Source organism: Oncorhynchus keta, chromosome 7 (genome assembly GCF_023373465.1).
Source record: "Oncorhynchus keta strain PuntledgeMale-10-30-2019 chromosome 7, Oket_V2, whole genome shotgun sequence".
Classification (NCBI taxonomy): domain Eukaryota; kingdom Metazoa; phylum Chordata; class Actinopteri; order Salmoniformes; family Salmonidae; genus Oncorhynchus; species Oncorhynchus keta.
This window is the reverse complement of record NC_068427.1, coordinates 21,413,558-21,427,592: the sequence shown is the minus strand read 5'-3', so window position 1 is coordinate 21,427,592 and position 14,035 is coordinate 21,413,558. Positions and strand designations below refer to the sequence as shown.

The following is a 14,035-nucleotide window of genomic DNA, read 5'->3' as shown; positions in this document are numbered from 1 at the left end:
TAGATGAGAGATGGCCGTGCGGCATAGGCAAGATGTAGTAGATGGTATAGAATACAGTATATACATATGAGATGAGTAATGTTGTTGTATGTGTTGAACTGCTGTGCTTTATCTTGGCCAGGTTGCAGTTGTAAATGCGAACTATTTCTCAATTAGCCTACCTGGTTAAATAAAGGTGAAATAAAATGTTCTTTAAAAAATGTAGGATATGTAGACATTATTAAAGTGGCGTTATTTAAAGTGACTAGTGATATCGTTATTAAATCCATTTATTAAAGTGGCCAGAGATTTGAGTCTGTATGTTGGCAGCAGCCACTATCTTAGTGATGGCTGTTTAACAGTCTGATGGCCTTGAGATATCTGTTTTTCAGTCTCTCGGTCCCCGCTTTGATGCACCTGTACTGACCTCGCCTTCTGGATGGTAGCGGGGTGGACAGGCAGTGGCTCAGGTGGTTGTTGTCCTTGATGATCTTTTTGGCCTTCCTGTGACATCAGGTGCTGTAACTGTCCTGGAGGCCAGGTAGTCTGCCTCTGGTGATGCGTTGTGCAGACCGCACCACCCTCTGGAGAGCCTTGCCGTGGCGGGTGGAGCAGTTGTCGTACCAGGTGGTGATACAGCCCGACAGGATGCTCTCGATTGTGTATCTGTAAAAGTTTGTGAGTGTTTTAGGTGACAAGCCAAATTTCTTCAGCCTCCTGAGGTTGAAGAGGCGCTGTTGCACCTTCGTCACCACACTGTCTGTGTGGGTGGACCATTTCAGTTTGTCCGTGATGTGTATGCCGATGAACTTAAAACTTTCCACCTTCTCCACTACTGTCCCGTCAATGTGGATGAGGGGGATGCTCCCTCTGCTGATTCCTGAAGTCCACGATCATCTCCTTTGTTTTGTTTTGTTGATGTTGAGTGATAGATTACTTTCCTGACTCCACACTCAGACGGCCCTCACCTCCTCCCTGTTGGCCGTCTCACCGTTGTTGGTAATCACTACCACTGTAGTGTCGTCTGCAAACTTGATGATTGAGTTGGAAGCGTGCATGGCCACGCAGTCAGTCATGGTTACAGGAGAGGGCTGAGAACACACCCTTGTGGGGCCCCATGTGTTGAGGATCAGCGGGGTGGAGATGTTGTTTCCTACCCTTACCACCTGGGGGCGGCCTGTCAGAAAGTCCAGGACCCAGTTGCACAGCTCAGCTGTAGTCAATGAACAGCATTCTTACATAGGTATTCCTCTTGTCGAGATAGGATAGGGCAGTGTGCAGTGTGATGGCGTCGTCTGTGGACCTATTGGGGTGGTAAGCAAATTGGAGTGGGTCTAGGGTATCAGGTAGGGTGGAGGTAATATGATCCTTGACTATTCTCTCAACGCACTTCATGATGACAGAAGTGAGTGCTATGGGGCGATAGTCATTTAGCTCAGTTACCTTAGCTTTCTCGGTAAAAGGAACAATAGTGGCCATCTTCAAGCATGTGGGCAGAGTAGACGGGGATAGGGATTGATTGAATATGTCCGTAAACACACCAGCCAGCTGGGCCGGCAGCCTTGCGAGGGTTAACACGTTTAAATGTTTTACTCATGTTAGCCACGTTGATGGAGAGCCCACAGGCTTTGGTAGTGGGCCGTGTCAGTGGCACTGTATTGTCCTCAAAGCGAGCAAAGAAGTTGTTTAATTTGTCTGTGAGCAAGACGTTGATATCCGTGACGGGACTGGTTTTCATTTTGTAATCCGTGATTGACCCTAGACCCTGCCACATACGTTTGAATTGTGTCTCTACTTTGTCTCTATACTGACGCTTTGCTTGCTTGATTGCCTTGCAGAGGGAATAGCTACACTGTTTGTATTCATTCATGTTTCCAGTCACCTCGCCATGATTAAAAGTGGTGGTTCACACTTTCAGTTTTGCGCGAATGCTGCCATCAATCCATGGTTTCTGGTTAGGGAAGGTATTAATAGTCACAGTGGGTACAACATCACTGATGCACTTGCTAATAAACTCGCTCACTGAGTCAGCGTAGACGTCAATGTTGTTGTCTGAGGCTACCCGGAACATATCCCAGTCCACGTGATCGAAGCAATCTAGAAGCGTGGAATCCGATTCGTCAGACCAGCGTTGGATAGACCTGAACACGGCCGTTTCCTGTTTTAGTTTCTGTCTATAGGCTGGGAGCAACAAAATTGAGTCATGGTCAGATTTGCCGAAGGGAGGACAGGGGAGGGCTTTGTATGCATCGCGGAAGTTAGAGTAGCAATGATCCAGAATGCTACCAGCTCGTGTCGCGCATTTGATATGCTGATAGAATTTAGGAAGCCTTGTTCTCAGATTAGCTTTTTTAAATATTTTTTTAAAATCTCCAGCTACAATAAATGCTGCCTCAGGATATATGGTTTCCAGTCTACATAGAGTCCAGTGAAGTTCTTTCAGGTTGGGGGGGATATACACATCTGTGACTATAATCAAAGAGAATTCTCTTGGTAGATAATGCGGTCGGCATTTGATTGTAAGGAATTCTAGGTCAGGTGAACAAAAGTTTGTTTGTTCATGTGTAACTCTGTGTTGTTGTTTTTGTCGCACTGCTTTGCTTTATTGGCCAGGTCACATTTGTAAATGAGAATTTGTTCTCAACTGGCCTACCTGGTTAAATAAAGTTGAAAAAATACTAAATAAATAAAAATAAAAGGACTTGAGTTCCTGTATGTTGTTATGATTACACTATGAGTCGTTAATCATAAGGCATACACCCCCACCCTTCTTACCAGAGAGATGCTTTTAGGTGTCGGTGAGATGTGTGAAGAAACCGGGTGGCTGTACCGACTGACAACATATCCCAAGTGAGCCATGTTTCCGTGAAACAGAGAATGTTACAATCTCTGATGACTCTCTGGAAGGCAACTCCATCCCTAATCTCATCCTCCTTGTTGTCTAGAGATTGGACATTGGCGAGTAATATGCTTGGAAGCTGTGGATGTCGCCTTCTAAGTCTGACCAGTAGGCCGCTCCGTCGGCCTCTGGGATAAGATCCCATGTCCAGGCTGGAGGTCTGAACACAGGATCCGTTTCGGGACAGTTGTATTCCTGGTCGTAATGTTGGTAAATTGACGTCGCTTTTATATCCAGTAGTTCTTCCCGGCTGTATGTAATAACACTTGAGATTTTCTGGGCAAACAATGTAAGAAATAATGCATTCAAAAAACAAATTACTGCACAGGTTCCTAAGAACCTGAAGCGAGGCGACCATCTCTTTCAGCGCCATTGTTGCAGCATTTGTTGCAGTGTGCACTGTGTGTGTGTGTGTGTGTGTGTGTGTGTGTGTGTGTGTGTGTGTGTGTGTGTGTGTGTGTGTGTGTGTGTGTGTGTGTGTGTGTGTGTGTGTGTGTGTGTGTGTGTGTGTGTGTGTGTTTGTGTATACTCACGGTGCGGTGTGAGATCCACTTCTCGTGGCAGTACTCCTGGGTTCCTCCCAGCTCAGTAGTCAGTTGTGTCCGGTCTATGTAGGAGTGGAGCTCAGTCACAGAACTCAGCATAATCATCTACACACGCAACAATTTAGGATAGAAAAACGTAACAGTGAAGTAATGACAATAATACAAAAGTCAGTCTATGAATATGTGCGCGTCTGTAGACTGCTGTCTGTACCTACCGGCACCTTCATCTTGAACTCATCCTTGTTGAACTTGAACAAGATGTCTGAGAGTGTCCTCTGGAATAAGGTGGTGGGCCTCAATACCAGAACTAACTGCAGGTTCCCTGGGAACGAACCCTACACACAGTGAGAGGGGAGGAAAGGTAGGGGAGAGGGGAGAAGAGAAGGATGGATGGACTTCAAGAGAGAACTGGGAGGACTTCAAAAATACAGGAGCAGACAGCAACCACCATAGCTCTCAGTCTAGACAACCCACTAGCAAGAGACATCCTGTACACACACACACACACACACACACACACACACACACACACACACACACACACACACACACACACACACACACACACACACTTTAAGGGTAGAATAAAGCTGACAGACAGGGACTATTAAAACGCAGACCCCCAGACATTATAATCAGGAGCTAAATTAGCATACAGTGTACATCCCTGAAGCTAGTTCTGGTGAGGTAAGACTCAAACTGTACACATAAAGACACATCAAGATCAATATTATGGCTTTAGCCGGCGGTGGAAACAAACTCCCATTACTGAATTAATGCGTAAGCTAATGTAGTGCACACACACGCACACACAGGTTTGATTGATTGGAGAGAGACAGAACGCTGGCCTAAGCAGAAATGACAGATCTAAGAATCTGCCTCATTAACAAACAACCAGTAGGGAATACACAAACTTAATGGAATTAATGAATCAATAAACTGTTCCTCTCTGCAGCCCAACTAGAGAGAGCTCTTAATGACCTCTGACATTGCAGGACAGTCACTATGAAAGGGACTGGCCATTCACTAGCAACATACCCTTCAAAACCCAAACATCCAATGGAGACAAGCAAGGAAGAGGAAGAAATTAATGTAATGGAAATCAGTAGAAGTTGGTTCGTAAAAGGTGGTTGGGTGGATTTTGGAGACAGTATATATAAGGAACAAGTCTGACTCCCAGATGAGAGTTGTAACCGTTCGACCGTAACCTTCTGACTGGACTTGTGGTCATAGCCCACGGGTTCTGGTCGAAAACAGTAGACAGACAGACAGACAGACAGACAGACAGACAGACAGACAGACAGACAGACAGACAGACAGACAGACAGACAGACAGACAGACAGACAGACAGACAGACAGACAGACAGACAGACAGACAGACAGACAGACAGACAGACAGACAGACAGACACACACACACACACACACACACACACACACACACACACACACACACACACACACACACACAGTGTAGACAGTATGTCTCTTGGGAGTGAGTGAAACCACAGTAACTCTATAGGTTTTTAATTAGGGACCACACCATAAACAACTGCTGCTTTCTCCCCCAGTCTGAAAACCACAGTATACACAAAGATGTACACACCCACACACACGCAAACAAAAACATTGGATACAGTGAGGAAAAAAAGTATTTGATCCTCTGCTGATTTTGTATGTTTGCCCACTGACAAAGAAATGATCAGTCTATACTTTTAATGGTAGGTTTATTTGAACAGTGAGAGACAGGATAGCAACAAAAAAATCCAGAAAAGCGCATGTCAAAAATGCTATAAATTTATTTGCATTTTAATGAGGGAAATAAGTATTTGACCCCTCTGCAAAACATGACTTAGTACTTGGTGGCAAAACCCTTGTTTGGCAATCAGAGTCAGATGTTTCTTGTAGTTGGCCACCAAGGTTTGCACACATCTCAGGAGGGATTTTGTCCCACTCCTCTTTGCAGATCATTAAGGTTTCGAGGCTGACGTTTGGCAACTCAAACCTTCAGCTCACTCCACAGATTTTCTATGGGATTAAAGTCTGGAGACTGGCTAGGCCACTCCAGGACCTTAATGTGCTTCTTCCTGAGCCACTCCTTTGTTGCCTTGGCCGTGTGTCTTTGAGTCATTGTCATGCTGGAATACCCATCCATGACACATTTTCAATGCCCTGGCTGAGGGAAGGAGGTTCTCACCCAAGATTTGACAGTACATGGCCCCGTCCATCGTCCCTTTGATGCGGTGAAGTTGTCCTGTCCCTTTAGCAGAAAAACACCCCAAAGCATAATGTCTCCACCTCCATGTTTGACGGTGAGGATGGTGTTCTTGGGGTCATAGGCAGCATTCCTCCTCCTCCAAATTCGGCGAGTTGGTGATGCCAAAGAGCTCCATTTTGATCTCATCTGACCACAACACTTTCACCCAGTTGTCCTCTGAATCATTCAGATGTTCATTGGCAAACTTCAGACGGGCATGTACAGTGGGGCAAAAAAGTATTTAGTCAGCCACCAATTGTGCAAGTTCTGTAATTGGCCTGTAATTGTCATCATAGACAAATTGAGAAAAAAAATCCAGAAAATCACATTGTAGGATTTTTTATGAATTTATTTTCAAATTATGGTGGAAAATAAGTATACATTTTGTCTGTCATAGTTGAAGTGTACCTATGATGAAAATGACAGGCATCTCATCTTTTTAAGTGGGAGAACTTGCACAATTGGTGGCTGACTAAATACTTTTTTGCCCCACTGTATGTGCTTTCTTGAGCAGGGGGACCTTGCAGGCGCTGCAGGATTTCAGTCCGCCACGGCGTCGTGTGTTACCAATCGTTTTCTTGGTGACTATGGTCCCAGCTGCCTTGAGATCATTGACAAGATCCTCCCGTGTAGTTCTAGGCTGATTCCTCACTGTTCTCATGATCATTGCATCTCCACGAGGTGAGATCTTGCATGGAGCCCCAGGCCGAGGGAGATTGACAGTTCTTTTGTGTTTCTTCCATTTGCGAATAATCGCATCAATATATATATATGCCATTTAGCAGACACTTTTATCCAAAGCGACTTACAGTCATGTGTGCATACATTCTACGTATGGGTGGTCCCGGGGATCGAACCCACTACCCTGGCGTTACAAGCGCCATGCTCTACCCACTACCCTGGCGTTACAAGCGCCATGCTCTACCAACTGAGCTACAGAAGGACCATCAACTGTTGTCACCTTCTCACCAAGCTGCTTGGCGATGGTCTTGTAGCCCATTCCAGTCTTGTGTAGGTCTACAATCTTGTCCCTGACATCCTTGGAGAGCTCAAAGGTCTTGGCCATGGTGGAGAGTTTGGAATCTGATTGATTGCTTCTGTGGACAGGTGTCTTTTATACAGGTAACAAACTGAGATTAGGAGCACTCCCTTTAAGAGTGTGCTCCTAATCTCAGCTCGTTACCTGTATAAAAGACACCTTGGAGCCAGAAATCTCTTTGATTGGGGGGGTCAAATACTTATTTGCCTCATTAAAATGCAAATCAATTTATAACATTTTTGACATGCGTTTTTCTGGATTTATTTGTTGCTATTCTGTCTCTCACTGTTCAAATAAACCTACCATTAAAATTATAGACTGATCATTTTTTGTCAGTGGGCAAACCTACAAAATAAGCAGGGGATCAAATAATTTTTTCCCTCACTGTACATATACCCACAAAGCCACAACAAAGAGGTGAATGATAGTTGAGGCTATACAATGACTAATGTGAGACAACCCCCCCTTCACAGTCCAGGCTCCAACTCAGTACCTGTTAACACACATTTGTGTTGTTTATCTTCATATGATTTATCATTAGGTCTTCAATAGTTGTGATAGTACCGGCTCAACTCATGCCAGCATTCACTACTGTTCATTACACGGCCTGTGTGTGCGGCATTTAGCAGCGCGGTGAAACTATCCCGAACAGGCGACTGTTCTGGCGGTGACTGAGTGCCTCCCATTACCAGTCTGTCAGGCTGTAATGTCCCCCCCTTGTGGGATTAATAAAGCTTGATTCAATTTGAAATGAGGGAGGGAGCATTCCAGGTCCCAGTGGAGTCTGGGGGTTCATATTCATCTCTCTATATATCTTCCTCTGTCTAGGAAATCATCTGTCTCCCACACATTCTCTTCAGTTCAGTGAAACTCTATGATGAGGCTTTCGTGTCAATAACTGAGAACCCATAGACCTCTACTTATTTCCCCTCTGTGTGTGTGAGACAGCTGTGTGGACAGCTGTCCACATAACTGTGGTGCTGAAACCAAGAATGCAGCCATATTTAATTAAATTAAATTTTTATTTTTTATTTATTTTACCTTTATTTATTCAGTTAAGAACACATTCTTATTTTCAATGACGGCCTGGGAACAGTGGGTTAACTGCCTGGTCAGGGGCAGAACGACAGATTTGTACCTTGTCAGCTCGGGGGTTTGAACTCGCAACCTTCCGGTTACTAGTCCAAAGCTCTAACCACTAGGCTACGCTGCAGGGGTTAAACAGCACTTAGGATATAGGTATTGATTCAAATCAATGATTCAAAGATAAAGCCATTGGAAATCCTGTGCTATTAATGGACGAACCAGAAAGTGCTCAAACCATGTATCAACTCAGCACAAATAAACAAACACACTTTGAAAGCTAATCACCAAAGCAGAGAGAATATCCCTCACAGCTCACACACTGTATTCATCAAGCAGGAAACAGTGAGTTGTGACTGGAGAGGAAACAACAGGCAGTGTTTTCTAAGAGGAAGAGAAAGAGAGAAAAGACTCCCTCGATCATCTTTTCATTTTTTTATCCTCCTTTTACACATTCTCCTCATTCTGAACCACAAAGGCCTAAGGGATAGAGCAATGGAAAGATAAGGGGTGATATACAGATCTGCTATATGCGCACGCGTTGATGTGGCTGCAAGGCGTGAGTTGGTATGATTCTGAACAGTCATATCTGGCAACAATGACAAGAAGATGACGTGGGGAATCGTAGGTGGCTCGTTTCAGCTCCTTGTATTTTGTTATTGATGTCTTGTCTTGTTTTGAGGTGTTTAACTGATGCCAAGTCTATGCTAATATGGCAAAAATGTGCTAGTTAGCTAACCAACAACTGTAACGATGTATTTGAGTGACAAGTGATCATTGTGCAAATGTGTTTGTTTTCAACAAACATTTGGAGACGAAATATAGTTGACCTGTTATGAACAATCTAAGCCAACCCTGTCTGCATTGCCACACACGTTGGTTTTGTTGCTAAACTACCAACACGTCGATCTTAGTTTGATCACTCTGTTGTCACAAAGAATTTAGCAAAATGCTAAATGTAGTGTATTCGAGGTTTAAAAAGGCTTCTAAAGTTGGTCATTTCCTCTTTAAAATGTCAGACTTGATTTATCGTAACAACCCCTACACAAATGTCCATTAAAGAGCGACCGCCCCTAAAAAGCAACTTCTCTTTTTGAAAACAGGCTGTTGCATCAATATAAGTCAAACATTTATTCTAATGTCAAAATTGACTACAAAGTTCGAATAGGATAATTTTGGTCAGTCAGTCTCACTCAAAACTGTGATTTACGAGATGATAGGAAAAAAAGGTATGTAACAGAATGAAGGGTACCGTAACAGAATGAAGGGTTCCCGTAACAGAATGAAGGGTACCCATAACAGAATGAAGGGTTCCCGTAACAGAATGAAGGGTACCCATAACAGAATGAAGGGTTCCCGTAACAGCATGAAGGGTACCGTAACAGAATGAAGGGTACCCATAACAGAATGAAGGGTTCCCGTAACAGAATGAAGGGTTCCCGTAACAGAATGAAGGGTACCGTAACAGAATGAAGGGTTCCCGTAACAGAATGAAGGGTTCCCGTAACAGAATGAAGGGTTCCCGTAACAGAATGAAGGGTTCCCGTAACAGAATGAAGGCTTCCCGTAACAGAATGAAGGGTTCCCGTAACAGAATTGAAGGGTTCCCGTAACAGAATGAAGGGTACCGTAACAGAATGAAGGGTTCCCGTAACAGAATGAAGGGTTCCCGTAACAGAATGAAGAGTTCCCGTAACAGAATGAAGGGTACCGTAACAGAATGAAGGGTACCGTAACAGAATGAAGGGTTCCCGTAACAGAATGAAGGGTTCCCGTAACAGAATGAAGGGTTCCCGTAACAGAATGAAGGGTTCCGTAACAGAATGAAGGGTTCCCGTAACAGAATGAAGGGTACCGTAACAGAATGAAGGGTTCCCGTAACAGAATGAAGGGTTCCCGTAACAGAATGAAGGGTTCCCGTAACAGAATGAAGGGTTCCCGTAACAGAATGAAGGGTACCGTAACAGAATGAAGGGCGCCCGTAACAGAATGAAGGGTTCCCGTAACAGAATGAAGGGTTCCCGTAACAGAATGAAGGGTTCCCGTAACAGAATGAAGGGTTCCCGTAACAGAATGAAGGGCACCGTAACAGAATGAAGGGTTCCCGTAACAGAATGAAGGGTTCCCGTAACAGAATGAAGGGTTCCCGTAACAGAATGAAGGGTTCCCATAACAGAATGAAGGGTTCCCGTAACAGAATGAAGGGTTCCCGTAACAGAATGAAGGGTTCCCATAACAGAATGAAGGGTTCCCGTAACAGAATGAAGGGTTCCCGTAACAGAATGAAGGGTTCCCGTAACAGAATGAAGGGTTCCCGTAACAGAATGAAGGGTTCCCGTAACAGAATGAAGAGTACCGTAACAGAATGAAGGGTTCCCATAACAGAATGAAGGGTTCCCGTAACAGAATGAAGGGTTCCCGTAACAGAATGAAGGGTACCATAACAGAATGAAGGGTTCCCATAACAGAATGAAGGGTTCCCGTAACAGAATGAAGGGTTCCCGTAACAGAATGAAAGGTTCCCGTAACAGAATGAAGGGTACCATAACAGTTTTCCTAGGTTGGGAATATTTTAATCCTGCCCACATGCCCATACCTGGCAGCACCCACACCTGGCAGCACCCACACCTGGCAGCACCCAATCAATTCGGTGAGTAGCTGCACATGCCCCGATTGTAATGCCCATGGTCAATTTCGTGTGACATTTGATTTCCCTATGGGGCTAGTTAGGGACCATCAGTAAATTAAATAATGTATATGGGACAATATTTTAAAAGGTCAATAGCTCCAAATTTAAATGACTTAAAAACCTCAAACCAACTATAAATTGTAGAAATTCATATACAAATATTGAAAGCATTTAATGAGACAACTAAAATATGTGCAACATGAACATATTGTACCATTTACATTGTGTTATTTATTGACTGTCCCTAACTATACCCAGAGATAGGCTATCCAAAGACAAACCAACTTTGCCACACCAGCCGGCTGAAACTAATTGCCTAAATATTTTGGCTAACTCTTACCACCTGTGAACACACAAGACACCCACATCAAACCACACCCCGATACCAACTCACATTTGAAATCAGTTATGGTCACTAGCACGAGACTAAATAACGAAAGGCTGTCGCTCTTTATTTACAATCCACATAATAATTCACATTTTTGTTGCTGCAGGATTTTTTTCCAGCTCTGAGAAACTGGTCGAATTAAGAGAAACTATCGTTGTAAAGTGACATAAATGAAGAGAGAGAGAGAAGGGATGAAGGAAGATGTGAACAAAGAGATAGTAGCTGAAATAAAGAGTGTGAAATGAGGAGAGAGAGTTTAGTGGGTTGGAGAGAGATACAACAGCTACCTCATCACTACCACAGCATGGGAAACACACAGACCTAATATTTCTTTCCATCTTTATCCATTAAAGTCTACAAATGTTCTATACAGTATTCATCAAAACATGGTTTCCAGTGTGAAACTGAAAAGACACTCATTGTCATATCCTTCCAGCATGCTTTGTTGTAATGTGGGGAGAACACTTCTCTCATTGCTCTCTTGTCCTCTTTGTTTTGGCTGTTTGTTCTGCCCCTACGGCAGGGGAGTATAGGCTGGTGGGCTGAATAGGCTGGTGCCTGTGTGTGTTTATGTGTATGTGTAGGTGGGGGTGGGGGGATAATTCATATCTGCCCCCTAGGGCAGTTGTGATATTAATCCCTACTTTGTGGCACAGATGTGGAGCTCTGAGAAGAGGAGGGGTTGTTCTGACACCTCTTGTCTGCCAAACCCCCTCTGCCCTCGGGCTGACAGTGTAAGGATGAGGCCTCACAAAACTGGTGCTCCACTCAACACATGATTAAAGAAATGTATTTCACACACACAGATGCATAGACACAAAAGACAGACTCCCCCTTATAGAGCCAGACACACACACACGCTCGTTTACTTACTGCAATGCGGAGCAGGGTCCCCTTGACGGCCGCCCATCGGTCCTGCCGCCGGTCAATGACCAGGATAAAACCCACTCCTGCCGCAGACAGACTGGAAAAAAGAGATGGGATCCCGGTCAACACAACCACTAATACCTGACCCCACTGCACACATGACCATAACAAGACCGCAGATGGAGACTGGAGAGAGGGGAATAAAGGTTCAGTAGGACCACAGGGACTGGACATGACCAGAGAATAAATGAACAGGGAACCACAATGGTGAGAGAGGATAGAGATGAGTGTCACTAGTATGTCTAGTACTGGATGTCCCATGCTGCTCAGTTGGTAGAGCATGGCGCTTGCAATGACAGGGTTGTGGGTTCAATTCCCACTGGGGGACAAGTATGAAATGTATACAATCTACTGTCTCCGGAAAAGAGCATCTAATAAATATTAAAATGTTAAATGTAAAAATGTATCTATCAGTCGGGCCTGAGTAAAGACCTACCCTCAGCTTGGTGCACTTATGTACAGGCAAGGTAAAGCTGCTTTAAAAACCCTGTCCTATGGTTAGTTCAACTATACACACCTTCAAGATACTGGTCCAATCCACACAGATAAAGAGTTGTAAGACCAGCGTCCTAAAACCGCTGTAGTCTTATGAGAGGGGTTCAGGTAGAGGAATCAAAGTCAATCCCACATGTAGCCAGTCAGAAGAATCAACTATACACACACCTTCTAGAGGTGACACAAATACTCACACCTCAGCAGCAAAACACACACACACTGCCTGGTCACAGCAAACTGATGAACAGAATGTCTCCACTCCTACTCACACGACAACAACTCTGCTATTCCAAATCCTCCAATAAAGAAAAAGGGATAAATAATTCCATATTGAAACTGGAGAGAAGAGAGGAAAATAGATGCCTGAGAGTCAGATCTGCCTGTGTTGTGTTGGAGGGAGAGCAAGACAGTCACAGAAACCAGCCACTGCCACTGCACTGATCAACCAATGATGTGCCAGGAACTGCCATGCCACTAGCCAATCCTAGCTTGGCCAAGAGGTGACAGACAGCCCCGGGGGCCAGTCAGCAGACCTGGGGATGTGAGGGAGGGGATGAGCTGATGGAGAGGAGGGGGGCTGCATTCTCTCCCTCCCTCCCACCTGCTCAAGCGTTCAAAAGAGCAGACCGGTTCTTTTTTAGCAGCAGAGAAGGAGGAGGGGAGAGAGAGGGATGGAGGAGGAGGGAAGGATGAAAAAGAAGGAGAGAGAAAAGGAAGAGAGATGGTCTAGTACTGGGACCTTTATGAGGACTGAACTGGTTTAGTGATTAATACTGAAAGACAGTATGAGAGGAAGAGAGGGGGAGAGAGAGAGAGAGGAGGGAAAGTCGGGCATAGAGAGAGAGTATAGATTGTAATAAACTAGGCTTGCTACTTAGTCTCAGAACACAAAGAATCACATACACAAGTATGGCCAAAAGTACATGGACACCTGCTCGTCGAACATCTCATTCCAAAATTATGGGCATTAATATGGAATTGGCCTCCCCTTCCCTGCTATAACAATCTCCACTCTTCTGGGAAGGCTTTCCACTAGATGTTGGAACATTGCTGAGGGGACTTGCTTCTATTCAGCCACAAGAGCATTAGTGAGGTCGGGCACTGATGTTGAGCGATTAGGCCTGGCTCGCAGTCGGTGGGGTTGAGGTCAGGGCTCTGTGCAGGCCAGTCAAGTTCTTCCACACCGTTCTCGACAAACCACTTATGTATGGACCTTGCTTTGTGCACGGGGGCATTGTCATGCTGAAACAGGAAAGGGCCTTCCAAAAACTGTTGCCACAAAGTTGGAAGCACAGAATTGTCTAGAATATCATTGTATGCTGTAGCATTAAGATTTCCCTTGACTGGAACTAAAGGGCCTAGCCTGAACCATGAAAAACAGCCCCAAACCATTATTCCTCCTCCACCAAACTTGACAGTTGGTACTATGTATTGGGGCAGGTAGCGTTACCAACCCGAGTGGCGCAGCGGTCTAAGGCACTGCATCTCAGTTCAAGAGGCGTCACTACAGTCTCTGGCTTGTATCCAGGCTGTATCACATCTGGCCATATTTGGGAGTCCCATAGGGCGGCACACAATTGGCCCAGCATCTTCCGGGTTTGGCTGGGGTAGGCCGTCATTATAAATAAGAATTTGTTCTTTAACTGACTTGCCTAGTTAAATAAAGGTTCAATAAATAATAGATAATAATAATTCCCAGAGAACGTGCTTCGGCTACTAATGGCGGCGAGCTTT

At 44.6% G+C, this 14,035-nt stretch overlaps 1 protein-coding gene across 8 annotated transcripts in view; it reads right to left on the bottom strand.

Moving 5' to 3' along the window:
* LOC118371185 (guanine nucleotide exchange factor DBS) overlaps positions 1–14,035 on the bottom strand; it is a 68,438-nt gene that overhangs the window by 17,678 nt on the left and 36,725 nt on the right. For all 8 annotated transcript variants that reach the window (XM_052522228.1, XM_052522226.1, XM_052522223.1 and 5 more), the window contains exons 4-6: positions 11,753–11,843; positions 3,639–3,758; positions 3,412–3,528 (exon numbers count right to left, since the gene is read on the bottom strand). In XM_052522228.1, coding sequence (XP_052378188.1) covers positions 3,412–3,528; positions 3,639–3,758; positions 11,753–11,843 — 328 coding nt within the window. The remainder of the gene's footprint in view (positions 1–3,411; positions 3,529–3,638; positions 3,759–11,752; positions 11,844–14,035) is intronic.